The sequence below is a fragment of the Anguilla anguilla genome, chromosome 19 (genome assembly GCF_013347855.1).
Source record: "Anguilla anguilla isolate fAngAng1 chromosome 19, fAngAng1.pri, whole genome shotgun sequence".
In the NCBI taxonomy this organism is placed as follows: domain Eukaryota; kingdom Metazoa; phylum Chordata; class Actinopteri; order Anguilliformes; family Anguillidae; genus Anguilla; species Anguilla anguilla.
The window spans coordinates 6763438-6790937 of record NC_049219.1 but is presented as its reverse complement, the minus strand read 5'-3'; the positions used below and the strand labels follow the sequence as shown (position 1 = coordinate 6790937).

Sequence of the window (27500 nt, the reverse complement as noted above, 5' to 3'; positions counted from 1 at the left end):
CTCGGCCCATGTCATGCCCAGTGCAGGTAGGAGGCCACGCCCCTCAGCGCTCCTTGATTGGTCTTCTAACCTTGGGGGGGGGGGGGGGGGGGGCGGGGGGAGAAGGGAGGGGGGAGGGGCTTCAGTTTCTTTTCTATGGTGCCTGTGTTGTCGTAATTAATAGCATAAAATGGATGAGTGCTCACATTCTCTCAAATTGTAGGTTACCCCGGATAAGAGCGTTCGGCAAATGAATGGCATTAATAATTTCGGCATTCACTGAGCTCTGACACAAAAATCGCATAAAGAAATACGTCGTCCATTAGCCTAAAGTAGCCTAAAGTGCCTAAAATGGTAGTTTCCATCACGCAATTTCCCAAGTTTAACAAGCTTGGTTAAAATGGCCTGTGGATATTACTGTCCGATATGTAGCGACAGAGCATGGATCCATTCTGAGAATCTGAATCGGACTTTCCCGGCCATAAGCTTAGAGAAAGCAGCGCGGTGTAGGAGTGAATGGCGGGGGGGGCTCGGATTCCATCGACACTCGTCCTTAAATTTGAATGTTAGTGAAGAAAAGCGAAAAAAACAAAAAAACAAACAAAACAAAACCACTGAAGTTTAATTGTGGACGAGGGCGGGATTAAGCTGACTGTACTCCCAGCCCGAGGCGTCTCACACGGCAGCAGCCGCAAAGGACTACAAGGAGCGCTCCTCGCTTGGGGGGGGGGGGGGGGGGTGGGTTGGGGACGTGAACGTTTTTTAGCGGACATCGTCTGACATGTCAGAGGGCCTTTCCGAAGAAACCGAAAGAGAATTCGCCCGAATGCTGGGCGTCGCGTGTTTTGTTGTCGTTTTTTACAATTACCTCCCTTCCCCCCCCCTCCCCTTCACCCCCCCACCCCCCCCCCCCTTTTTGCCAGGGTGCGAGCGAGAGTCCAGCCTCTCCATGTGGTTTTACGTTTTCCTGGGGAACGTCCTGCGCGGGATCGGCGAGACCCCCGTCCAGCCGCTGGGGATATCGTACATCGACGACTTCGCCCAGGAGGACAACGCCGCCTTCTACATCGGTAAGCGCGCTCCTTTTTCCCCGAGACGTCTCCCCCCCCGCCCCGAACTTTAAGACGCTAATTGCTCTCGGGGGGGGGGGGGGGTCTTCCTCTTACTCACGTCTGCGTGCTCTTGCACGGTTCGAGAATCAGCCAATTATAACTACAGTATGTTTTAAGAGAGAGAAAGAAAATAACCCTGTACTGCTGTTTGTTTTGCTGCGTTTTACGCCGTGTCTAATTCTTCTCCTCCTCCCATCTCTCGTTCTTCGCCGCCAGGCTGTGTTCAGACCGTGTCCATCATCGGCCCCGTGTTCGGCTACCTGCTGGGGTCGCTCTGTGCCAAGCTCTACGTGGACATTGGCTTTGTAGATATGGGTGAGTCCAGATATGAGAGATATATTAGACCTGGAGGGGCCCCAGACTAGAGGTTACACCCACTCTGTAGAGCACAGCAGCTACACCTCAGTACGCTAACCTAGAGCCCTGCCAGGCTAGGGCTTCTCCTGTCAGCTTGCTGTTTCCCCTGTCCGCGCTTTAACGCACCGTCCGGCCGACCCGGAGTCCTTTCTCCAACCGGCTTCCTCTTCCCCTCCCCAGGTGTGAGCGTGCTCAGTCTTAACGAGCGCTGCCCTGCGGAGGCGCGTTTGTTTCGGCCTTGATGCAGACCCGTGCCAGCTGCTCGTGCTCCATTTGTCCATCCCCTTGTCGTTTCCTCTAATCGCTGACCCGCTTGCTCGAATATAAAAATGGCCGCCGGGCTTAGTCATTCTGATTGGCCGGTTCTGTTGAGCGCAGTTGTTCTCGTGAAAACCTCTTGCACTGGAACGGGAAACACCGATTAACCCTTTAAGGTGTAAGATCACGAATGTGCGATTAGAATGTTCTTACCTCAACATTCTAACGCTGATGTCACAATCACTGCCTGTAACTGAAAGCAGTGGAGTTCTAGAACACTGACTAAGAATTTTGAAAAGACATTCCAAAAACCTGCTCTTCAAAGGTTTCTAGGTGATACATTGTGATATTCAGAGAATAAATAGACACACCTATAAATGAATGTAAAATGAACAGTCTCTTTGTTTTTCAGACAGCATCCCATCTCTTTTACTTCTATGTTAGTATAAAAGCCAGATTTCCTGCCCTAATTAGGATTTGTAGTTTGGTGTTCAGCCTCTCTGTACTCTTTCTCCCAGCATGCCTCGGGGTCTTTCCCTGCTGCAGACTCCACATTTTCTCTCTATGCTTTGTTCTCCGCTGTCTCCCATCTGCTCCTCCTTCTCCCCTCGCACTGTGAGCTCTCTTCCCAGCATGCTTTGCTCTGCGTGTCCTCTCTCCCTCCCCCCCCCCCCCCCCCCCCCCCCCCCCCCCCCCCCCCCCCCCCCCCCCCCGACAGACAGCGTGACGATCACCCCCAGCGACGCTCGCTGGGTGGGCGCCTGGTGGCTGGGCTACATCGTCGCGGGGATCATCACCCTCCTGTCGGCCATCCCCTTCTGGTTCCTGCCCAAGTCGCTGCCCGCGCCGGCGGCCCGGCACCACTCCCGCCGCTCCCCCGGGCAGGCGCGCTTCGTCAAGGGCTCCTCGCACCTGGGGCAGAAGTATCGGCCCGGCGAAGCCGCCAGCCTCCTGGAAATGGCTAAAGGTACAGCCCCCCCGCCGCCAGGGCTGTCTGCTCCGTGTCTCACTCAGACACAAGGCACAGACACAAAGGATTCACCATTTAACCCTTTAAGGCGTCACATCGCAAATATGGGATCGGAATGTTCTGCACTGAACATTCTAATGCTGATGTCACAATCACTAGAATGCTCTTAGCTGAACATTCTAATGCTGATGTCACAATCACTGGAATGCTCTTAACTGAACATTCTAATGCTGATGTCACAATCACTACAGGTAACAGAAAGCAATGGAGTTCTAGAACACTGTATAAGAATTTAGCAAAAAAAACATTCCGATAAACCTGCTCTTCGAAGGTTTAAAACCGTCAGCAAAAAAAATCTGTGCATGCTGTGATTTCTTGCTACCTGTCATTTTTATGGATGTATAGATTTATAGGTGGTCCTTGCTCAAATAAAGGAAAGCATGCTCAGTTGCTACAGACCTGCAGAAAAATGAGCATTGCGGAATCCCGGGCAGTGTTAAAGACGGAGGTTTCTGGTGGCCAGTTTACATGCCTTCTTGGCTTTCATGAATCCGTACGCCGACAACGGCAACGGCGGCGAAGGTGACCGTCGCTCTCTCCCTTCCCCCTTGTCAGAGTTCATCCCGTCGCTGAAGAGCCTGATGGGAAACCCGGTGTACTTCACCTACCTCTGCGTCACCGTCATCCAGTTCAACTCCCTCATCGGCATGGTGACCTACAAACCCAAATACATCGAGCAGCACTACGGGCAGTCGGCGTCCAAAGCCAACTTCCTAATGGGTACGCCAGATCGCCTTCGCTTCCCCTGTCTACTGACGGCATTCAGCTCTTCGGTGTACGGTATTCATTATATTAACAGATTTGGTCTCTTACCTCTATAATTGTGTAAAATAATAATAATAATAATAGTAATAATAATAATAATAATAGAATTTGAATTGGATTTAATACTTTATTTCCGTTTTCTGGAAGTTGCATTTTATTTTAAGAAGAGGCTCATTTCGTTCACATACAGTTAGCACACACACTATTATCATCATTGCATGATATGAACTGTGTATGCTACCTATAGAGTCTGCTACGACTGTACACGAGTGCGCATATGTAATGAGGGAATATGTAAATCACGTGCTGGCTGTGAAAGCAGACATCTGCGCTGTGAATTAGCCGTCTGGCAGGGGACGCGTTCCGCGAAGCGGCGGGTTTTATTTTCTTAAGAGGAAACGCCCGGGGCTCGGAGGCCCCGGCGAAGAAGAAGGGGGGCTCGTCGGGCAGCTGGCCCCCCTTTTGATCTTCGGGCGCGAGCGGCCTAGCGCGCCGCGGGAGAAGCGTCGGGAAGGGGGAGGGGGGGTCGTTGCCGTTGCCGCCGCCGCCGCGCGGAAGCCGGACGCCTCTGTTTAAGCGATCGCGCGGCTACCCGCTCCCCCCCCCCCCAACCCCGCCACCCCCCTGTGTGAGCGGAGGACCCAGGGGGGCCTGAGAACACAATGCTTTCTCACACCATCAAAAGATGTTTTTCTGTCGTCGGCGAGGAAGGCTGGCCTTTTGATCCCCGGCCCCGCCCGAATAGCGATTGTTCGCCCCCCTAACCCCCCCCCCCCCCACCCCCCCCGCCCCCCCGCCCCCCCACGTCCACCGGGGAAGGCGTCCGTTTGAACAGGTGTTTCCGTCACCGCAGGAGCCGTCAACATCCCCGCCGTGGCCCTGGGGATGTTCCTGGGGGGCGTGGTCATGAAGAAGCTGAAGCTGAGCATCATGGGAGCGGCCAAGCTGGCCTTCGGGACGTCGCTGCTGGGCTACTTCCTGTCGCTCTTCTTCTTCGCCATGGGCTGCGAGAACTCCAGGGTGGCCGGCATCACCGTGTCCTACCAGGGGTAGGTCCGCAGGAAGCCCCGCCTCCCCGGGCCTGCCTTCACCGGGCCAATCGGCGGCGCTCCAGTGCACCAGTGCACCAATGAGAATTCCCTGTCAGCTGACACCTGACTGCTCGGGCTTTGGCAGAGTCTGGTGCTGTGTTACAAAGTGCACACTTGCGTTCTATCTAGAACGGTGCGATCCTGTAGATAGAACACAAGTGTGCAGTTTGGAACACAGCACCGGACTCTGCCAAAGCCCAGCAGTCAGGTGTCAGCTGACAGGGAATTCTCACTGGTGATTGGTCGGTTTGCAGACCCGCAGACCGTCTGCACTGGCTAAAATGTACGAATAGCTGGCGGCTGGCGGGACTCGTTTTAGAGAGAGGGTGACTCTGCGAATTTGCGTCCTGCCGGAATTCACAGGGGGTTTTTTTCGGGGGCTAGGTCGGGCCGCCGCTGACTCGATACAAATGGTTGTAGCGTTGGCATAAAGGTGACTTTCGTTCTGATGCGCGCTATCGCACTGTGCCAAGTCACAGACTCTCATGAATTAGCGCCAGTGGCAGCAGCCGAAGATACATTGAGATGAGGTGCCGCAGAGATTTCATGTGTAATGTCGACGTCAATAACCGTAAATAGCCGTGCGGTCATTGGCATAATCATTTATTCATTTTTGATGTGGTGCTTATAAAAGTTGTGTGTTGCTCGTGAAGCTGTTATACGCCACTTACGGAGGTCCGTTCTAGAAAATGTCATCTACATTTAGTGGTTTTTTTTTTCTCTCTCCTCCATTTGACTTCACAATGCCACGCTCCGGTAGATGCTAGTGACTAATTGCTGGTTTATTGTCTCCTTTTTTCATATATATACGAACGCAAAAAAAAAAAGAGTGGATGGAATTTCTTACCATGAGAGGTCGCTGTTTGCAGACTGCAACGCCGGCTGCCCGTGCTCGGGAAAGGACTGGGACCCGGTGTGCGGCGGCGCCGGCGCCATAACGTACGTCTCGCCCTGCCTGGCGGGCTGCCAGTCGCAACGCGGATCGGGGAGGAGCACGGTGAGAGAGAGAGAGACACCGGGAGAGAGAGAGAGAGAGGGGGGGGGGGGGGGGGGGAGAGACACTGAGAGAGAGAGCGAGAGAGAGGGGGGAGAGAGAGAGAGAGAGAGAGAGAGAGGGGGAGAGAGAGAGAGAGAGAGAGAGGGTGGGGGGGGAGAGAGACACTGAGAGAGAGAGAGGGGGGGAGGGGGGAGGGGGAGAGAGACACTGAGAGAAAGAGAGAGAGAGAGAGGAACATGGTGAGAGAGAGAGAGACACACAGAGAGAGAGAGAGAGAGAGGGGGGATGGGGAGAGAGACACTGAGAGAAAGAAAGAGAGAGAGGGGGGAGGGAGGGGGAGAGAGTGAGGGGGGAGAGAGAGAGAGAAAGACAGCGAGGGGGGGAGGGAGGAGGAGAGAGGGGGGAGGCAGGGGGAGAGAGAGTGGGGGGGAGGGAGGGAGGGAGGGGAAGATAGAGAAGGAGAGAGAGATAGAGAGAGAGGAACACTGTGAGAGAGAGAGAGACAGAGAGCAGCCTTCATTTCGAATATTTGATGCAAAGCGAACGGCTGATTCCTTTAAAATAAAATGCTGAATCGGAAAGAGAGAGCTGTGCTAGACCATGAATTTTGTGCTGCCCTTACAGAAAGTAATATATTGCAATATATGTTGAACTTGTTTTGGACAATTTATTGAAAAAAATATGAATATAACAAACAAATAAAAAATAGCTGAACAATTCATTTTTGATCAAAAATACATTGCAGGATATGAATGCATCCATAATTTGTACATTATCGCATATATTGTGAAGTGCAGCTCTTTCCGGCCTTCAAAATATATCGCATTTCAATGGATTAGGAATATGTTGCAGAAAAGGGACTGCTTTGGCAATACATTTTGAAATAATGTTCTTGCTACAGATACCTGTGATAATAATGAGTGTTGTGCCTTATCGGACTCGTGTTCTTTAGTTGTTCCAATGACCTTCGGTGTGCTCTTACTGTACGTCGCTTTGGGTAAAAGCGTCTGCCTAATGAGCGTAATGTAAAGTGAGTCAGTGTAAGTAGCCTCGGCTGTGGCTTTGCCTGATGCGACCGTGACTCAGCTCGGTGTCCCCCCCCCCTCCCCCCTTCCCCCCTCCCCAGGTTTTTGAGGACTGCCGGTGCGTGAGGGGGCCCGGGAACCACTCGGCCGCCCTGGGGCACTGCCCGGACCGGGAGGGCTGCGGCCAGATCTTCCCCTACTTCCTGGCGCTGTCCGTCGTCAGCTCCTTCGTCATCTCGCTGGGCGGGACGCCGGGCTACATGCTGCTCATCAGGTCGGCCGCTAGCCTTCGGCGCTACAGCACAAGTCGCTTTAGCGCTAGCACGCTAGTCGCTTTAGCTCTAGCACGCTAGTCACTTTAGCGCTAGCACGCTAGTCCCTTTAGCGCTAGCACGCTAGCCGCTTTAGCTCTAGCACGCTAGTCCCTTTAGCGCTAGCACGCTAGTCGCTTTAGCTCTAGCGCGCTAGTCCCTTTAGCGCTAGCACGCTAGTCCCTTTAGCTCTAGCGCGCTAGTCCCTTTAGCGCTAGCACGCTGGTCACTTTAGCACTAGCACGCTAGTCGCTTTAGCGCTAGCGCGCTACTCGCTTTAGCGCTAGCGCGCTACTCGCTTTTAGCGCCAGCGCGCTACTCGCTTTAGCGCTAGCACGCCTGCAAAATGTCCTCCTGTTTCTGCACGCGCGCGACACGCCGCCGCCGACGACGCCGTAGCTAACGGCCTCGCGCGCCGCTGTTTCCGCGCAGGAGCATCCAGCCGGAGCTGAAGTCCCTCGCGCTGGGAGTGCACACGCTGACCATCCGAACCCTCGGTGAGCCTCGTCGCCCTCAGGGGACGTGCGCTGTACGCGCACGTTATTCACACCATGCCGGCTCCGGACGGGCTGCTCTTTAATGTGAGGTGTAGCTTTGATTTAGGGGCGTTTACGTCCATGTCCTGTGATCCGTGTAGGAATTACAGCCCTTTTTATACGGAGTTCCCCATTTTAGGGGATCGAAAGTAATTGGACAGATTATATTCATGTTCGTTGTTTCGTTTGAAATCCAATGTGCTGGAGTACAGAGCCAAAACAAAAACGGTATCACTGTCCAGATAGTTATATATACACACATACAAGGAAAAGGCAATTAGTGTGTCAAACTGAACCAATCTGACCCACAGGGGTCGGTCAGTCGATCAATACAACCATTAAGTCATCCATTTGAAAATGCTTGGTTCATCCAAACAAGTGCTTGTCTTATTGTATGTGAGAGCACAGCCCATCTTGCTGGGTCAATGTCTTTCAATGGTGCCTCTGTGGTTGTACCTCTTGCATAACATGCCCTCTGTGTGTCTGTGCTTCTGTGTGTCTGTGCCTGTGTGTGTCTGTGCGTGTCTGTACCTCTGTGTCTGTGCCTGTGTGTCTGTACCTCTGTGTCTGTGCCTTTATGTCTGTGCCTGTGTGTCTGTGCCTCTGAGTCTGTACCTCTGTGTCTGTGCCTGTGTGTCCGTTCTGTTTAACTGACGGCCACTGCGTTATGATTCCACAGCGGGAATCCCAGCCCCAATATACTTTGGTGCTATCATTGACACCACGTGCCTGAAGTGGGGCCACAAGAGGTGTGGAGGGAGAGGGGCCTGCAGGATCTATAACACCACAGCCTACAGGTACCCCCTAAACACAGTCACTGTGCTCATAGCCCAGCCACAGAAACTAGCCATAGCCTTGCCTAGGGAGAGAGGCTTTCAGGAACCTCCTAAGCGATGAAGTTACATTCTTCTTCCTTCAGTTGCCAGGTGCTCCCCGAACAAAGACAGCCTTTGTTCTAGTAAATGACAGGTGATGCTATTCTGCCCTTCACACTCTCCCTCTCCCCCTCCCTCCCTCCGTCCCTCCCTCTCTCCCCCTCCCTCCCTCTCTTTCTCTCCCTCTCCCTCCCTCCCTCAGGATAGCGTACCTGGGCCTGTCCCTGGGCTTGCGGACCTTCTCCTTCTTCCTGTGCGTCCCGGGCTTCCTGCTGCTGCAGAAGCACCTGCAGAAGGAGGAGGGCGCGGCCCTGACCAACGGCGGCTCGGAGGTGGAGCCGCTGAAGAAGGAGGAGGCGGGGTCTCTGCACTGCGAGCGCCTGGCGCACGCCCCCGACGGCGACGCCTACGCCCCCGACGGAGACGCGCACGCCCCCGACGGCTACGCGCACACCCCCGACGGCGACGCCCGCGCCCCCGACCGCGACGGGCACGCCGCTCAGACCGCGGAGCGCCAGCCGCCGCCCGCGCGGAACTCGGACCGCGACCCTGACAGGGAGACGAGGCTGTGACACGCACGCGCAGGGCATCCCCCCCCCCCCGCCCCGCCCCGCGCACCAGACCTGGGGCAAATGCGTACGCGTTTTGAATTCAAATACTTTTCGGCGCTTTACTGATCTTGTCTGGTGCATTGGAACCAATTAAACACACTCAAATTAGGCTCAGTTTACACCAGGCGAGATCAATATCAATAGAGCACAGAAATCCAAAACAAATTCGTATCTGACCCAGGTCTGCCACACACGCACACAGGCGTACACACACTCACACACACACACACATACCCACACACTCTCTCACACACACACACACACACACACACTCTCACACACACACCCACGTGAGCACACATACATACACACACATGCGTGCGCATGCACACACTCACACACACGCGCACATGCAAATACACACGCGCGCGCGCACACACACAAACTCTGAAAACCCGGTCACTGTCAAGCAAACTCTCAGAGCACAAACTAACTCAGTTTACCCTGTAGATCATGTGAAATAAAACCGTTCTTTTGATATCATTCATACTTCTTGAATGTACATGGTGTGTTTTACCAGAGAGAAAAAAAATGAAGTCTTTGTAGCAAAGAAGTTTTTTGTATTCAGTTTCATTAACAAGAATTATCAAAAGGTTTGTGTAAAAAAAAAACAAAAAAAAAAACGAAAGAAAAAAAGAGTTTTTACCTCAGCAGTAGTCCCTTGTGATAGTCTTTTTTATGAAACTGCACAACTATCCTGCCGTTTTGGTGCAGTTGGTTTAGTGAGCTGTTCCTGCTTCCTGTTTCCTCATAGGCCCCGGCGTCGGGTCCGCGCCGCGGCGCAAAAAACCTCCGAGGCGCGTTCGGCTGCGCTAACGCTCGCGGAAGGAAAGCGCCGCGCCTGAATTGGAATCGGCCGAGCGATTTAGCGTTCCGCGGAGCCTCTCCGCAAACGTAGCGCGCGGTCGGGGCCCGGTAGCCTACGGCCACGAGAGCAGTTAATAAATATGTGGAAGTATCTGAATAATTAATGCCAGATGGATTTTTACTGGATCCACACACGCTAAGCACAGCTCGAGGGAGAAGGGTAATTGAAGCGATGATGCAAGCCTTTTGCGAAGCTGCAACGGCCGGCTCGCTACCCAGCTTGAGCGAGATAGCTCGATGTAGCGCTATGAAGCGCATCGGGTTCGACTTTGCTAAGACCTCACGCGCGCGCAGAACCTTTCTAGCGCGCGCAAAACCAACGACGCGACCGGCGATCGGTCAGGGTATTTGTTTCGCAGCAATTCGTTCGGTTGCGTTAGTGGTTTTGCGCGCGCTGAAAGGTTTCGCTAACGCTAATGTTCTTGGTAAACCAGGCCCGTAGTTTCCTCGCTACATGCTTCCCCCCGGAGAGCGGAGAACGTTTGGGGAACGACCCTGGTCCTCCTGACTCGGAGGTGCGCAGTAGCACGCTAGCGCTAAAGTGACTAGTGTGCTAGTGCTAAAGGGACCAGCGTGCTAGCGCTAAAGCGACTAGCGTGCTAGCGCTAAAGCGACTAGCGTGCTAGCGCTAAAGCGACTAGCGTGCTAGCGCTAAAGCGACTAGCGTGCTAGCGCTAAAGGGACTAGCGTGCTAGAGCTAAAGCGACTAGCGTGCTAGCGCTAAAGTGACTAGCCTGCTAGTGCTAGAGCGACTTGTGCTGTAGCGCTGAAGGCTAGCGGCTGACCTGATGAAAAAACAGCGATGAGGAACTACCTTCCGGTTACAATAGTGTTCATTCCGAAGTGTGACGTAGTGCCATTTTTCCCTGTTGCATGCGTATAGCTACAGTAGCTAGATCCGTCGGGTCGCCAGTATTTGTTTTTGAGCTCTCCGAGTTGGCGGAAGTAAAGGAAGCATTTAAGCGTATTAGCAAACATTTGTGTAGTTGAACATACCTCAGGTAGAAAACCTGAAGACACTCAAGCACCTAAGACCGGTCCCTGCGGACCTGTAGCAAACGTTGTCATAAGATTTTTAGGCCGACGTCATGAAAATGCAACGTTGTCCCCTCTGGTTACATACCTTGCAGAAAATTGCCTTTGACGAACCACCAAAGTTCTAGATTTGGGCCAGTTGGTTGAGAATTTCCTCTAATAATCCTGTCTGACGTTTTTATATGTGATCTGAGATGGATATAGGAAGGTGGTTCCTATAGGAAGACGTTTTTTTTATATTTTATAAATTGTATTTTGTATGTACCCTCGCCCTTTTGTATATTTTTATATTTATCCTGTACATTTAAACTTTGCCAATTTACTAATTTGTTGTACTTTGAAATCATGCTACCTACCTGGATTCTGGAAGAAGAAAGTTGTACAGGAAGTCGTACAAGAAGCGGTCGCCGATGCTCTTGGGAGCAGTCATTTGTGCAGTGTATGACCTGTGCATTACCTCATTGTATTGTTAACTCGTATTGTATACTAAGACACTGTTATGCCTCCTGATACACTTTGATTTCAGTACATAAAGTTTTGTCACCAAACCGACCTCGTTGAGCGCTTCTTTATTTGTCGCACGGTTTGTCTGTCTGAAATATTTGAATTTCTGTGCCTGCCTGCAAGGTTTCCGACTCGTCCATGTTGGCAGTTGAACATTATTGATATTGACAGCTGCTAATATTCAAGGCCCTTACAGCGTGTTTGGTTTTCGGTGTAGGCGTTGTTCAGCCAACCTAACATGAATCCTGTGGTGGGTTTGTGTATCTGAGAGACGGCAGAACATGAAGGCGTACATTATAGTACCGCACACTCCCCTATTTGTGTTGTTCCTGTATACAGTGTATGCTCAGTCTTTCACACAAGAGTGCTAATAGACAGTCACTATTTATTTACATTTATTAAACTGTCAGTCCGTCAAAAATGAACCTTCTCTCCCTTACACCAGCTACTGAAAACCTGGCGGGCGGGCATCGCTAATGCCGTTTGAGAGGACTGAACCCACAGTTGTTGACCGAGTGTTGTCAGCACGCTTGCGCTTGGAGCCGGTCCACAACTCGGTGCTCGAAAGCCCATCCGTCACAGCTCACGCTACAGTCGGAGGAGCCGAATGAGCAGAGGAAGCACTGCTAAAATTCTGCTCGGGTGAATACAGTTATCTGTCGGCTCTGCGACAGTCTGCTTCATTATGGCTGTCCGACAAGCTTGGTGCTCGTGGGTAAATCACAAACGTGGGATTTCAACCTACAGAGGCTGACATACAAACGCAAAGGACACACCTGATTTATAGGCAAGGCAATTGTTTGAGTGAGAATCTTTTGTATGAGGGCAAGCCTGGTCATTCCTAACGTATAGTAGGCTGAACATGCAGCAGTTAAAGCCCCAGCAATGATTCCTAGGGAAAACGCGTTAGATTTACTCAGCTGTCATTCTGAAGAATCAATTTTACCACACTTTTATTGAGTCAGAATCTAATCCGTTGCTTTTATTTTCAATTGTCCCGCCCTGATCGTAGCCGGAACTAATTTTCCACTTCCGTGGCTTATTTCGCGCTGCTACTGGAGGAGGAAGCTGTGCGAACTTAGCTAGGCTGTGGTGGCAGACGCTTTTATTACGCTTTCAGCATCCTTCTTGAAAATAGTGAACAGGAGGTATGTATGTCGTCAAGTTTTCTTTAACTAACCTAAATTCTGGTAGTTAACTAGTGAATTTAAAATTAGCGCGCGTTCTTGCAAGCGAAGTCGTTATGAACTTTGTCAGGATGCTCTGCGCTAGTTTGGTTTCATCATGACGTCTCGAACTTCACTTAAGTTGCCAGCCAGCGTTACTGTATAGAAACGTATTGTTATGTGGCTTGCTGTTTAAACGCTAACAATACATTCTAGTGTACAGTTAGCTTATTAGCGGCGAGCGAACCTCAACAGCAAAGAGGACCTGGCCAAACCAGGATATGTGAAAGTGGAGGCGAGAACGGAAGTAAATTCTGAAGTAGCTTGCGAGTAGCACGAGTAACGTTAACCTACCAACAAAGTAGCGTTCTTTCCAGTCAAGCTAATTGGAATTGGTCATATATTTGTTAATTGGGAATAATGACACAATGCTTGTACTGATGGATGTACTGTAATGTCACATAGCCTACGTCACTGCCTACCTAGTCTTCTTGGACCTACTCAGGGTGCTTGCACCTCACCTTAATCAATTAACAGGATCGGATGTTCAACTGTATATCTAGCCTGCTACCATTTTTTTTTGGCCGGCGGCAGGATGTGGTAAACGAATGATGAATTTCCACTGATGCAATACCAAGCAAGGGATCTCTTCAATGAACTTTGTTCAGGCTTGTCAGCTAACCGAGGATTGCATTAGGGGATTAGTCTGAAACAGGGTCTCGTTGTGTTTTGAGTTTCTGTTCACTCTTTAGCCCGTGTCAGGTGATGCAAAGACCCGGGGAAATGATATTTTAACACTAGCAATGTTCTTGAAACAGTGCTGTTCACTCTTGCTCCTGGACAGCCTCAGGGTGGTTTTCTTTTAAAACCAGTTCAGACCAAAAAATGTGGTGAGGTCAGACCAAAAAATGTGGTGAGGTGACAGCTATGGCATCTGTGGCTATTTGCAGTGCACGGGGCTAGAGGGAATGTGACTGCGATTGGAAAAATGCTTCGTTTTGGCCTGCCCGGAGTTACGTTAACCTCGTCCGCAAGCAGGGTATTCAAATTATTAAACAAACAAAACTGATAAAAATGCCTATTCATAGCAAATTCATAACAAGCATTCGTGAGCAAAGCCTGTGTGTGCAAGCGCACATTAGTTTGAGATATAATAAGATTCTGAGATAGCTGCGCATCATAAGTGAGAGACATGAACGTGAGAATGTTGCAAATTCATTGTTTAGCTGTCGATTCACCCTTGCCCTCCTTCTGCCAGACTCGCTGAGTGAGTATGACTCTGCAGTGGACGGCCGTGGCCCTCTTCCTCTACGTGGAGATCGGAGTCCTCCTCATCCTCTGCCTCCCCTTCGTCTCCCCCCAGAGGTACCACGGTGTGATGGATATTAATGATCAGCCGTAGCGCTATTCGTATCTTTATTAACAACGCCGATGTTAATGACAACTGCCATTGTTAATGTTGTCGTTATTTTCGTTGTTATATAAGCGTGTCTCAAACTTGGCCTTGGGGACTCCTAATGTGATTGCATGCAGGATTTTGTTTGAGCTATTAAAATAAAGCCAAAATAGTAGTTTTAGGCTTTCGGCATTGTCTCATAACTGCAGCATCTCAATTTGATAATAATAATATTAATAATTGTTTTATTTAAAGTCCTTTCCAAACACCCTGAGACAGTTTACAGTAGAAGAACGATTACTCGTGTTGAGGTAAAAATGTTTTTGTTGATGTATTTCTTTTTTTATTTTTTCAGATTTCATACCCCTAATTTCACTTCCTGTTTTGCGTTTGTTTTTTTTGTTTTTTTTTCCAGATGGCAGTCGGTGTTCAGGCTGAACATCTGGAACAGGCTTTCCGGGTTCTGGAACAAGGGCTTCCTGACCATGATAATCGTCCTCATTGTCCTGTTCCTCGGTGAGCCGCTGATTTCCCCCCCCCCCCCCCCGACCCGCGCGGCTAATGTTGTTGCGTCACGTGATGGTGGTCGCGTTTGTTGAGAGCTCTGCGGCGCGCTAATTGCAGAAAGAGCTTTCTCAAGTACTTACCGAGGTTAATGAGCCTGAAAAGTGCTTTAAAACCGTCGGGAAGGCAAAAGGAAATAGTGTAAAGAATATATGTAATTAGAAGACCGCTTACCAAGATGGTGGAAGGGAGGGGAACATTTTTGCGAGTAAAAGACAAATGCCTGTTTTAGAAGGTCCTGATGGGGAATTGATTGTTCACGGCGATCACGGTCGCGTTTCGGTCCGTGGCCCGCTCTCACCAGCTCTCTGTCGCCCCCCGCAGACGCAGTGAGGGAGGTGCGGAAGTATTCGGGGGCGCAGGCGGGCAAGGACTCCAAGCTGCACCCCAACATGTTCGACCACCTGCACATGAAGCTGTTCCGGGCCCAGAGGAACCTCTACATCTCCGGCTTCTCCCTCTTCCTCTGGCTGTGAGTCCGGCGCCCCCTGTCAGCCAGCGGCGGTACTGAGCTAGCCGTGCATCTCATCTTAATGTGCATCTCAGGGGAGAGGACTCTGTGCTAAAACTCAGGGAAAGCGTTTGGTTGGACATGCCAAGCGTTGAAAGATGAACCTTGCAAGGCTCACGGATTTTGTGTGTGTGTGTGTGTGTGTGTGTGTGTGTGAGACAGTGTGCTGAGAAGGATCATCACGCTGATTAGCCAGCTGGCCACCTCGCTGCTCAACGGCGCCGCCCTGCAGACCCAGGTGGACGGAGCCAACGAAGCGGCCAAGAAATACATGGAGGACAACGTACTGCTGAAACGGGTGAGGGGGGGGGGAGAAGTTGGCGGTGAGGGGGGGGAAGAGAGGTTGGTGAGGAGGGAGTGATGTCAGCGCTCCTTTCTCCCCCCCAGTCTCTGGAGGACGGCAAGGTGGACAAGGGGAGCGCGGAGGCGAAGCAGGAGCTCAGGAAGGAGGTGCAGAAGCTGTCGGAGGACCTGGAGAACGCAAGGGATGGTGGGTAATCCTCCTCCCCTGACCGAGTGGCACACGGACGATCACCAGCAACAGTGTGCGTGTGTGCGTGTGAGTGTGTGTGTGTGTGTGTGTGAGTGTGTGTGTGTGTGTGAGTGTGTGTGTGCGTGTGAGTGTGTGTGTGTGTGTGTATTCTGTGCTTTGCTCAGAGGTGTGTCTCTCTGCAGCCCTGAAGAAGTCTCAGGCTGAAATGCAGGCAATGAAGAAACAAACAGAGGGTCTGACCAAGGAGTACGACAGGCTCCTGATAGAGCACCAGAAACTGCAGGTACGCCACACACACACACACTCACACACGCACACTCACACACTGTAAACACATGAAGGCGTGAACATCCTACATACACAGACGCCACACCCATCATACACACAGCACGCCGATCGCACACACCACAATCACAGACACGCTACACAGGCACACACCCATCATGAACCCTCCCCTCTTTATTACGTCACCGTAATCAGCTGGTCCTCGCGTTGGGTTGACGTCTGTACTTCCTGTTTTCCAGAACCTTCACGAGGACGCGGGAGACAAGAAGGCCCAATAGAGGTGGAGGTAGCCCGCGGCCCCCTACGAGCGAGCCAATCGCGCGACAAGAAAGCAGGACGGCCGCGTCAGTCTCATACATTACGTCCCAATGCGTACTGCAACCCCACACGAGACCAACACACACACACGCACACACACACACACACACACACACACACACAAGCAGCAGGTTGAGCCAACACCCTCAGTCCCACTGCGACCCAACAAGCAGACAGCCTCTCGTCTAATTTCCGAACATTTACGAAACGTTTCGGCAAGAAAGCTGTTGTTTTTTTGTTGTTTTTTTTTTACGTTCAAAGTCTCAGAGCAAGTCGAGCTACGGTACGTAGCCGTACTCTTCGCGACGTTTTCCAAAGTTCTGTTTACAGATGATGACGATGATGTTTTTACAGTTAAACGTTAAATGTTAATGTTAAACGTACGTGTGTGTTCACGCGTTTTGTGAGCACGCGCACGCGCTCGTGCACGTTCCTGAGCGCGACGATCGACCGACCGCCAACCCGCTCGATTCCGTCGCTCCGATTCCCGGGCGCGTTCTCCCGTGCTCTTTTTTATTTTTTTTCCTTTTATTTTATTTTTTTACGCCGATTACGATTTTGTTATTCGCGTGTATACTGGTGCGTTAATGATATCCACAAGGCAATGTGCATGCACCTGATTTAGAAGAAAAAAAAATAGCAAGCTGTGAAAACTGCACTGGTGTGTTTGGTTCACGGGTGAGCGCTTCAGAATAAGTTGAAGCTCTCTCTCGCTCTCTCTCTCTCCTCTCTCTCTCTCTATATCTCTCTTTCTCTCACTCTCTCTCTCTCATATGTTTATAATCCCACGTATAACTTGTGTGACTGAAATTTGAGGGCACTCCTGTTCCCAGCTGAGCTCTGAGCTCGTCGGCCAATCAAAAACCTGGTTTTTGGAAACCGCACGGCCACTTCCAGCGAATCGCAGCGCGGAGCCGCCGGCGAAAGCGTTCCGAGGCGCGCCGCCGATCCCTTCGATCGTTCGCCGCGGGCGGGCGGGCGGAAAACCCGGAAGGAAGCGCAGGGTGGGCGGGCGCGCATCCGACTCCCGCCCGCCGTTTCCTGTTTCCCGCGCGGTCGGCTGCTGAAACCATCGCGGGCGGGAAGTGACGGCGGCGGCGTTCTCTTAATTTTCTGCGCCCGAGAATGCCCAGCCGGTACCAGCGCGAACGTACGGAATGAACCCGGAAAGGTCGCTCTTTTGTGTTCCTCGATGATAACCTTGGTCCCGGAGAGCCTTGTGGACTCGGCGCTTGATTAGTATGGTCTGTACACACGGTTAACTTTCCTGACCTGGTTTCCCACATCTGCAGAGTTTAAGGTGAATTCAGACACGCAGCAAACTGCCAGGCTCTCCCAGACTAGCGTTGGTCCTCTCTGTTGTATATACTCTCAATATTATTACGTTGATAGCAACATTAGCACTATACCTGTGGATGGACTACCGAGGGTTGAAGACCTCCAATACCGAAGTGCCTTATAGCAGGGGCCCTCAAAGAATGTCTGGGGGGGCCACAGGAGTACCACAAGGTCCTCAAAATAATGAGGAAAAAAATAAATAAAATATATATATATATACTTTGCCGTTTAAGAAAATTGTGTACATTTCCTTATTTCATAAATGACATATTTTGGATTCTTTGAGAAAATAAAGTTGTGTTTGAAAATAAACGTGTTAATACTGTGATCATTACGGTGTTTCATTGTTGTCGTACGAAACGCGTGTCTGAAATGGATGATGGGTGTCGGTTCAGCGCGTTTCCGTTGACAGGCGTTGCTAAATCGCCGCTGTGTTGTAGCCTGTAGGCTTCGGGTGCTGAAATCTGGCGCTGTAATCCGATGCAGCTGCAAGTTATTCATTCTGTCCCTCTGATTGGGGACCGGTGCAGTAAAATGTCCGGTGTAACTTCAGCTGTAACCGAGAACATACGAGTCCGATGGGGACCAAATGTACTCTGTAAGAGTTGATTTAACACTGGACAATTAACTCTGGAACACCAGGTCCCTCATTTATGAAGAATATCAGAAGGTGGTCGGTTCAGCCTTTTGGCTTATAGTTGATGATGATTATGCTCGCGGACGGACAGAAGAGACTGATCCTGGATCAGCGCTCCGAGGCGTTTTGCAGACCTCGGCCCAGGTGAGTGGGGCTGATCTGCGGCCCGGGTTCAGCAAACGGAATGAATTTTGGGGAAACGTTTTGACCCTCTTCCGATACAACGGGGAGATAAGTGAACGAATGCTTTCTTAGGTCTCGCGCGGCCTTGTCAGACCCGTCTGAAGGATCGGGTTTTGGTGATGACGGCATGTTGCTGCCGGCCAACGGCGTTTTACGCCACACGGGGGCGCTGGCGTATCAGCAGCCTGAGTTCCAGTCCTCAGGCTTTTCAGCTACCGCCGCTAACCGTGAACGACTGGTACCCGTCTTTTGTAAAGCAGAGGTATGTATTATTGAATTGTTGGGCTACGCTTGACTTGGCTGGAGCCCCGTTTTCAACTTGACTGTGACCGCGTCAGAGATCTGTTCTCAACGTTCGCTCTTTAGAAACATTCCTCGTTCATTTATGGGCCTGTTTTTCTGTTAACTCTCACCCCTGATTGATAATTACTATCTTCATGTAATTGTATTCATTAAAATATTACAGGGCTGGTTTATATAATCATATAACCTTACAAGAGAAGTAAGGTTATATGATTCTACAACCCAGCACTGTATTAACAATGACTGTTTATGACAATGTTATTAACCTACTGACAAGTTAACTGTGATACTTTATCAGTTTTTATTCGAATGAATTCCAGATAGGATTAATGGTGTTCTGCCTCAACAGGTGGTGGTACACTACACGCCAACACGCCAACTCGACGACATCACCTCTGGCTTCTCCATGCTTTAGTGTCGGCCATCTTGTGTTTTCTGTGTTTATGTACTCTAATCTTCTCTTCTATTTCTGTGACACATTTTGCACTCGATGGCCGCGGGTCGCGAGGAAAGGCGGAACTCCAGGACCTCCCGGACAGCAGGGGGCGCTGGCCTGCCACGTGTGTTATCCGTTTACACTGCTAGGGAGAGTTTACTGAGGCAGATGAGGTTAAGAACCGCGCGGGAAGCGACGCGGAGACTTGAAACCGGCCTCGCGGCCGCGCGTCAGCGAGGGTACTGTCCTTCGGGCCCGCCCGCTTCGTTCTCCCTCTCGGATCTGAGACGCGCACGCGGCGAGAAGCGTTTGAAGGCGCTTGGCTTTCTGTCGGTTTTATTTCTGAAAACGACACCCGTTGGGTTGCGTCCGTCCGAGGGCGTTTTGGCCGTGCGCCTGAGGGGAATGCCTGGCAATTGGAAGGCCGGTTGGTTCCGTGTCGTCTCGGCCGAGGGTCTGTGTTTTGTTGGGTCTTATCGGCGCACGTCTGCCCACGGAGACGGGGTGGGGGGGGGGGGGGGGGGGGGGGGGAGCTGGGGACCGTGAGGGCACGCGTCTGAGATAGCATCTGTGCTGCTCTGTGGCGAGAGAGGAGGAGAGGGAGGGGGAGGGAGGGAGGGAGAGAGAGAGGAGTGTGAGAGTGAGGGACAGTGGTAGAGTGAGAGAGATAGGGGGAGGGAGGGAGGGAGTGTGAGTGAGTGACAGTGGGAGAGAACGAGAGAGTGTGAGAGGGAGAGAGAGGAAGAAGGAGAGAGAGGGAGTGCGAGAGGGAGAGTGGCAGAGTGAGTGTGGGAGAGAGAGGAAGTGTGAGAGAGAGGGACAGTGGAAGAGAGAGTAGGAGAGGGAGGGACAGTGGGGGAGAGAGTGAGTGTGAGGGAGAGAGAGGGAGTGTGAGAGGGAGAGAGAGAGGGAGCGAGAGAGGGGCAGAGGGAGAGTGGGCTTCCAAACCTGATCACATCTGCACTCCGATCGCCGGTCCTCTGTCAGAAATGTGAAACGCGTTGCGTGACGCCGTCGTCCGACCACAGCGCGAAAGGGAGCGCGTTCCGTCTGCGAGATTTCTTTCCCCCCCGAGGAGCTCAGCCGTCTGAATACCAATTAACCTATTAAATTGTTAATTCACCTGTATTATGCAAATATATTCAGCGCTTTTTGGTGAAACAGCCAGAGCGTGCGTTGGTGCAAGCTGCCCACGAGAGAACGGCTCGATGAAATCGCCCGAAATGGGAGGGCTTGGTCGTCCTCGGCTCGCTATGTCGAACAACACGTCGTTGGTTTCTGATTGAGGAGTTTAAAAAAAAAAGCATATTTCCCATCATGCCTTGCAGGAAACACAGTATTCCTGCACTGCGTTTGTTTAACTACGCCACGCGTTTCTGTTTTACGATGTGATCAGAAGTTCGTAAGGATGTGTCGGTAAGGTGAACAATCGAATGGTTTGTATTGTATTGTATTTGTGTTGTTTCATTGTTCATACACAGTAAAATTTTCAGTGTTAAATGTGTACGGAGTGCATAATGCTCCCTATTGGACTCGAATTAACTTGCACTGGAGTTGAATTAACACTGGACATTCTACTGCGTACTTACCGATTCCCACACTGCGTTAGGAACCGCTGGTGAATTTTGAGAGAAGTTGAGTTTGGTCACGCAACCTCATGCTACTTTGCTCTCAACCGCACGGACATTTGCGGTAATTAAACTGAACGCCACACCACCTGCCGTACATGCAGTCATGTTGACCTCTATTCACAGAACGCATGCGTTTCCTTTTAGGAAAAATTTGTCGAAGTTTTGTTATGAGGTGAGCGACACAGGCTGCGCTCACTGCGTGGTCCTCGAGCTTCGAAAGCAAAGGACGGAACGTTCCGGAACAGCGGTTAGCCCGAGCGAAAGTTAAAATTTGAGCTGGGCGCAGAATGTTCCGGAACAGCGGTTAGCCCGAGCGAAAGTTAAAATTTGAGCTGGGCGCAGAATGTTCCGGAATAGCGGTTAGCCCGAGCGAAAGTTAAAATTTGAGCTGGGCGCAGAATGTTCCGGAATAGCGGTTAGCCCGAGCGAAAGTTAAAATTTGAGCTGGGCGCAGAATGTTCCGGAATAGCGGTTAGCCCGAGCGAAAGTTAAAATTTGAGCTGGGCGCAGAACGTTCCGGAATAGCGGTTAGCCCGAGCGCGTCGTCGACTTGCGAAAGTTTTTTTTAAAATCTGACCCGAACGCAGGAAGCGGGCCTCAGGGAGATTGTTCGGGAGCTCGGCGCGGAAAAGCGCGGGCGTCCGGCTGCGTCGCCACCGCCCCGTCCAAAACTTCAAACGCGGGGCGTCCTCTTCAGCCGGCGAGCCGGGGGGGGGGGAACCGGGAGGGTGTGAAGAGGCCCTTCTTTTTTGTTTAGTTTTTTTGAAGGGCCACTCAGGAGAGAGCGAGCTGTTTTTTCGTGGCCGTCGATTTGCTTTGACGTGTTTCCCGCTCGTCCGGGCGCGTCTCGGATTCGAATCGGGTCGCCGACCGTTAAAATGGCTCCCCCCCGGATACAAGAGAAACCCGCCCCCCTTGAAAAATGGGACACTTAACGGATCCGGGGGAGCCGGCAATCCCATGATGCATTGCTCTGTTGTGTTACTTTATAAACAAAGGCCTCGGCCTTTTAGAAATTCTAATGACATATAATTAAAAATCGTTAAGCAAGCAATTTGTAAGCAATTTCGAAACCAAACGAGAGGTGTACTTATTTGACAATACGATAGATTTTTTTAATGAATGTGTTTCCAGTAGAAGTTCTTTTTAAGTCATTTATCATCCGTTTATTCTGGAACCGGCGAGGGTGAGCCGTGATATTTATCATCGGCTCGCTGTTTGATGGTGCTCGTCCCCTCCTAACGTTACCGCCTGCGCCTGTGTCCGCCTGGCCCCGCCCCCGGGCCCTCGGTTCGAGGGCATCTCGGAAGCGAGGGTTTCCGATTGGCCGCGACCTGCAGTCAGTCTGGACTCCCGGGTGCTGCGCGGTCAGCAGCTCCCTTTGTTCTTGCCCATGACCGCAAGATCAAGCTGAATTACGTCCCAGCGTAGGCCGGACTAATACAATTTGAAGACTCTCTCTCTCTTTCTCTCTCTCACTATCTCTCTCTCTCTCTCTGTATCTGTCTGTCTCTCACCCTCCTCTCTCTCTCTCTCTCCCCCTGTCCTTCTCTCTCTCTCTCTTTATCTCTGTCTCTCTGTCTGTCCTTCTCTCTCTCTATCTCTCTCTATCTCTCTCTCCCTCTCCTCTCTCTCTCTCTCTTTATCTGTCTGTCTCTCACCCTCCTCTCTCTCTCTCTGTCTCTGTCTGTCTCTCTCTCTCTCTCTCTCTCTCTCTCTCCCTGTCGTCTCTCTCCCTGTCCTCTCTCTCTCTCGCAGGAACGGGGTGATGGGGTGATGGGGGGGGGTGCTGGAGTCTGCTGCTTTTCGGTGTGCTCCAGCGTCAGAGGGCCTAATCTAAAAGATCGATTGGCCACGCGCAGCTCGCTTCCTGGAGACCTAAATTGGCCGCCGATCGAAAAGGGGGAACCGCACGAACCCGCAGACCTTTCAGCCGGGGGAGCGTTCAGTAAGAGGCCCCGCGTTAAGGGAAGGGAGGCCGAGCGCTGGCTCCTCGCGCCCGGTTAGCCAATGGCAGCGGCGAGCCGGGTCAGACAAGCTCCGCCCCCCCCTCGGGCCCCAGTGTACTGTACCTTGTGAAGGCTCAGCTCTCTGCGGAAACAAATTGCTGCGAACTGCCAAACCCCAGATTAGTTATTGTTTTTGAGCTGAAGCAGGCCTGCCCCGGTACGCGCGCTGGCTTTAATCTTTTTCCTCACGTGCAGACCAGATCTGAGCCTCTGAGCGTTCTCACAGAAGTGGCAGATGGGATATGTAGTGCAGAGGGTACATGGTACATGGACAGGAGTAAGTCTATTATAACAGTTTTGTCAGCCCCTTTGAATGATGGAACACAGATGACCTTATATGTTTGGGTCTTTATTATAAAAAGAAATTCCTATATATACATATCTATATGTGTGTGGATATGTGTGTATATATATGTGTGTGTGTGTATGTATGTATACGTGTGTGCATCTATGTGTAATGCATATACACACACACTGACACACAGTGAGCTCCATAATGTTTGGCATAAGATCCAGAGTTGTGCCGATGAAAGTCAAGGAAGGCATTATGAGGAATAGGGGAAATAAACCAGTGAGAGATGTAAGCCAAACCTTAGGCTTACCAAAAACAAATGTTTGGAACATCATTTCTTGGAAAAAGAGAGCATTGTTGAGCTTAGTCATCACAAAAGGCCTGGTAGGCCAAGGAAGACCTGCCTCACCATAATGAAGAAAAACCCCCACACACCTGTCCTATTCATTCTGCTGCTGCTGTCAGCAGTTACATCATCAATGAAGACAAGTGAGCCAGTACCCGCAGCAGCTATACATGCCCAAACCATAACACCCGCACCGTCATGTTTCACAAATGTGGTTGGGTGCTTTGTAGCTTGGGTATTGCCTTTTGGCCTCCACACTCTGCTCTTCCCATCACTCTGATACAAGTGAATCTTGGTCTCATCTGTTTTCATCTGTCCACAAGACCTTTTCCAGAACTCTGCTGGCCCTGTTAGGTGCTTCTTAGCAGACGGTTACCTGGCCATCCCGTTTTCGTGGCTAACAAGTGGTTTGCATCTTGCAGTGTAGCCTCTGTAGTTTGTAGCCTCTGTTTGTGAAGTCGTCAGCAGTCAGTAGTCACTGGCACATCCACACTGGCCTCCTGAAGGATGTGCCAGGCAAAGGTGTTTCTTTTATTATGGTGAGAATTCTTCAGTCGTAAACACTAGAGTTCTTCCTTAGCCCTTAGATGTTCCAAACGGTTGATTTTGGTAAGCCTGTGGTTTGGCCTCTGTTTTTTTTTTTCATATTTCTCTGCCTCATAATGGCTTCCTTGGCTTTCATTGGCACAACTGTGGTCCGTATACTGACGAACGCCAATAACAGACTCCAAAGGCAATCAGAAGCCTAGAATCAGGGCTAGATACTGAAAGCTCTCTTATACTTGTGCTAAAGAAGCAATTGAACACACCTGACTAATCAGAAACACCTGTGAAGCCATTTGTCCCAAACATGACATTCTGAAATGGGGGGGGGTGGGAGAGCTGTGTATAGAAAGTGCTGTTATTTCTACATAATGAATTCAAAATGGATTAAATTAAAATACTCTTTAATGCAAGCTGAGAATCTGCACTTTGACCACATGTGCAATGTTTGGTTGCAAATCTAAAATTGTAGAGTACGGAGCCAAATCGAGAAAAAAATGTCTTTGTCCCAAACATTATGAAGATCACTGCATATATATATGTGTGTGTGTGTGTGTGTGTGTGTGTCTGCTTGTGTGCATATAATATATTTATACGATATGTTTAAATGTGTCTTATATATGTTTATGGTATGAACAGGTCTTTGCACTCAGTTTATATTACTACCCTTACAAAAAAAAACATGCAATATGTACAACGTATTTTGTAGTGTCCTATGGAACATGTAGTCTTTTTGTATTTCACCACAAGTAATACTTTCATCAGTCCAGCTCGTGTCAGGTCTGCATTTCATTTACAGCGTATAAACAAGTGACCGCTCCTGCTTCGGACAGGGCTGTCCAGTTTATGGCGCCCTGTTTCCTGAAGGGGACGTGCTGCTCTGAGCAGCGGGGGGGGTCCAGGGGGGCCCCCGGGGTCCCCCCCCCTCACGGCACCTCTTCAGAGGAGGGGCCCTTGGGCCGCATTTCGCCCCCCGCGAAGGTCACGGTCCGGTTCCTCTCGGGGTCGATCCAGGAGTTGTGGATGACGGCGTTGCTGGGCAGCGGCTCGGCCTCCACGACGGACACCACGCGCTTCTTCATCTTGCTCCGGAGCACCTTCTGGAACTTCTGGCGGGCGAAGGCGTAGAGCAGCGGGTGGAAGACGGTGGTGCCGTAGGCCATGACCAGGAAGGCCAGCCGCAGCTGGGGCGCGGGGGCTCCGGGGCCGGCGCCCAGCACGGCGGCGTTGAGCGCGGTGATGGGCGTCCAGCAGAGCAGGAAGGTGGAGACGATGAGCAGCGACATGCGGAAGACGCGCCGCTGCCGCTCCCGCCGCTCGCGGTGCCGCCGGACCGCCCGCCGCAGGGCGATGATCACCGACACGGACGCCCGCATGCCCAGCGTCGGGTTGCGTCCTCCTCCTCCTCCGGTGGTGGCGGACGCGGCGGCCGTGGCGGCGGTGGTTGCCGCGGCGGCAGCGGCGCCGTCCTGGGAGGCCTCGGCTGCGTCCTGCTGCGTCGCGGCCGCCGGCGGGCCGGCGGCGGCGGCAGCGGTGGCCTTCTTCCGGCGGGCGGCCTTCTTGCGCTGCGCGGCGTGGAAGCGGGCGCCGATGCGGATGTTCAGCGCCCGCATGATCTTGGCGTAGGTGAAGAGCATGACCGCGGCGGTGAAGCAGAAGATGGGGATCTGCGCCAGGAGGTGGTAGTACATCCCCGGCTCCCTGCGGTACCGGCTCCCCCGGCCCCCCGCCGCCCCCGCCCCCGGCCCCGCCGTCGTCCGGTTCTGGCCCGCGCCGCCGCCGCCGCCGCCGCCACCCTGGCTGAAGAAGCCCACCTCGGCGAACGGCACCAGGAAGCTGAAGGCGGACACGGCCCAGACGGCCCCCAGCAGGGCCGCGGCGCGCCCCATGGTCAGCACCCGGTTGGCGGGCCGCACGGAGATGTCGTAGCGGTCGAGCGTGATGGCCAGCACGTTGGCGGCGGTGGCCACGCTGGCGAAGGAGACGCAGGCCTCGTGGAAGCAGGAGACGAGCGGCGCGCCGCCCCCCGGCGGCAGCAGCGCCACGGCGACGGTCAGCGGGATGCACAGGACGCACACGGTCACGTCCAGCACGTGCAGGTTGACCGTGACCACGTTGCTGACCGAGTTGATGAGGTCGGACTTCATGCAGTAGAGCACCAGCACGGTCAGGTTGCTGCTCAGGCCCAGCACGATCTCCAGGACCAGCAGGCCGGTCACCGACGCCCGGAAGCTGACGGGGTAGGGCGCGGCTGCCGCCCCCCCCGCGCCGCCCTCCGGCTCGGCCAGGTCCTGCACGGTCACGTTGCTCATGGTGGATTCCTCTTCCAGCGCGGGGTGGGCACGCATCATCCTGCCAGCAGGGGGCAGTAGAGTGGAGAGAGGGGAGTTTACAATTCTACCTCACGTCAAACCCGAACACTCTTTGAAGGCAAGTCAGAGAAAATGATTTACAACTATTTAGCTGACAGTGTTAGCGACCTACAGTACAATAGGTGCAGGTGTTCCCCACCCTGATTTCCATTCTCCTCTTCCACATCTTCCCCTGTCTGCCCTATATTTCCCTACACCCCCAAAGGAAAACCTTTCTCTACCTTTCCTTCCCACAGGTTAATTCTCATGACACAGGATTACCTATCACCAATGATGTGTGTCAGGGCCTGGCCATTGCACTCTCATTACTCGCTACTTGGAATGGTGATGATTTAGGCCTTTTCTCCATTTGCTCTGATTTTTTAGTCTCTCTGGATAAGAGAATCGGCTAAATGCCTAAAATGTCAATGTAAATGGTTAAAAGGTTCATCACTTAAGCTGACAATAAGCAGAGCTACAATTTAAAACAGTGTTGTCAAAATACTGCCAGTGGAGAATGCTGGGATGCATGCGGCAAACAGTTATGAATCTGCCTGGTGAAGTAGGTTATCAGATGACATATCCAGCTAGCGTGCTCGATCTCGGCGTGGTGGTGTTAAACCCCGCACAGCGTAGTCCTGGACAGCGGAGTGAGCTGCAGTGGTGTCTGTCTGCACGCACTGCAAGGGACACTGAGCGAGTAGGTTAGAAAAAAATGTTTTTATAAAAAGTGTTTGACGTGTGCTACCTGCAGCCAGCCAACTGCTTGTATCGGAGTTTTACCATTTAAGGTGTCACAAATATGTGATTAGGCGATTAGAATGATCTTAACTGAACATTCTAATGCTGATGTCACAATCACTACTGGTAATCGAAAGCAATGGGGTTCTAGAACACTGACAGAATTTAGAAAAAACACTCCAAAAAAAAAACTGCTCTTCAAATGGTAAAAAACCAAAAGTAATCGAGCATGTATTTCAAGCTTCGTGGACGCACCAGCCTACGTTTTTGTAAACTTTGGGAAACTGCTGGTCTTTTTCTACAAAGTCAAGCTGCTCATTAATGGCTCCTCTGGGCCAGAATTACATAACGATCTCCTTTGGTAAGTGCACAGAAATACCGCCACCCAAACAGCCTCTGCGTGGTTTCAGGATCATTATCGAGAGTAACGTTTCAAACGCAAGGCAGATAGGATTGCCGTGTGACACAGGAACATGTACTTAGAGGCTGGCAGTCCATTTGCGCTGTTATTTCTGCATTTATGACTTGGCTGTACAGTTCCGTACCTGGAAAGATGGGGAGGTCCAGGGTGAAGGTCATAAATGGGGGAGGTGTAGAGTGAAGG

General features: G+C 51.6%; 3 protein-coding genes across 6 annotated transcripts in view; 2 read left to right on the top strand and 1 right to left on the bottom strand.

Moving 5' to 3' along the window:
• Positions 1 to 8936, top strand: part of LOC118218683 (solute carrier organic anion transporter family member 1C1-like) — a 29226-nt gene extending 20290 nt beyond the window's left edge. For all 4 annotated transcript variants that reach the window (XM_035401271.1, XM_035401270.1, XM_035401272.1 and 1 more), the window contains 11 exons: positions 1 to 26; positions 903 to 1049; positions 1308 to 1406; positions 2425 to 2673; positions 3292 to 3456; positions 4355 to 4550; positions 5421 to 5589; positions 6716 to 6888; positions 7358 to 7422; positions 8141 to 8258; positions 8539 to 8936. The exon at positions 1 to 26 is cut by the window's left edge and continues 96 nt beyond it. In XM_035401271.1, coding sequence (XP_035257162.1) covers positions 1 to 26; positions 903 to 1049; positions 1308 to 1406; positions 2425 to 2673; positions 3292 to 3456; positions 4355 to 4550; positions 5421 to 5589; positions 6716 to 6888; positions 7358 to 7422; positions 8141 to 8258; positions 8539 to 8908 — 1777 coding nt within the window. In that variant the 3' untranslated portion in view covers positions 8909 to 8936. The remainder of the gene's footprint in view (positions 27 to 902; positions 1050 to 1307; positions 1407 to 2424; positions 2674 to 3291; positions 3457 to 4354; positions 4551 to 5420; positions 5590 to 6715; positions 6889 to 7357; positions 7423 to 8140; positions 8259 to 8538) is intronic.
• A 3443-nt stretch (positions 8937 to 12379) lies between these two features.
• Positions 12380 to 17736, top strand: LOC118218853 (B-cell receptor-associated protein 29-like). Its single transcript, XM_035401588.1, has 8 exons — positions 12380 to 12501; positions 13778 to 13884; positions 14331 to 14431; positions 14804 to 14951; positions 15153 to 15288; positions 15378 to 15480; positions 15666 to 15766; positions 16008 to 17736. Exons 2-8 carry the CDS (start codon positions 13793 to 13795, stop codon positions 16044 to 16046), a joined length of 720 nt encoding a protein of 239 aa, XP_035257479.1. The 5' UTR covers positions 12380 to 12501; positions 13778 to 13792; the 3' UTR covers positions 16047 to 17736.
• A 6554-nt stretch (positions 17737 to 24290) lies between these two features.
• Positions 24291 to 27500, bottom strand: part of LOC118218851 (G-protein coupled receptor 22-like) — a 3716-nt gene continuing 506 nt past the window's right edge. The window contains exon 2 of the mRNA XM_035401586.1: positions 24291 to 26156. Within this exon, the coding sequence (XP_035257477.1) occupies positions 24731 to 26155 (1425 nt within the window). The 5' untranslated portion in view covers position 26156 and the 3' untranslated portion in view covers positions 24291 to 24730. The remainder of the gene's footprint in view (positions 26157 to 27500) is intronic.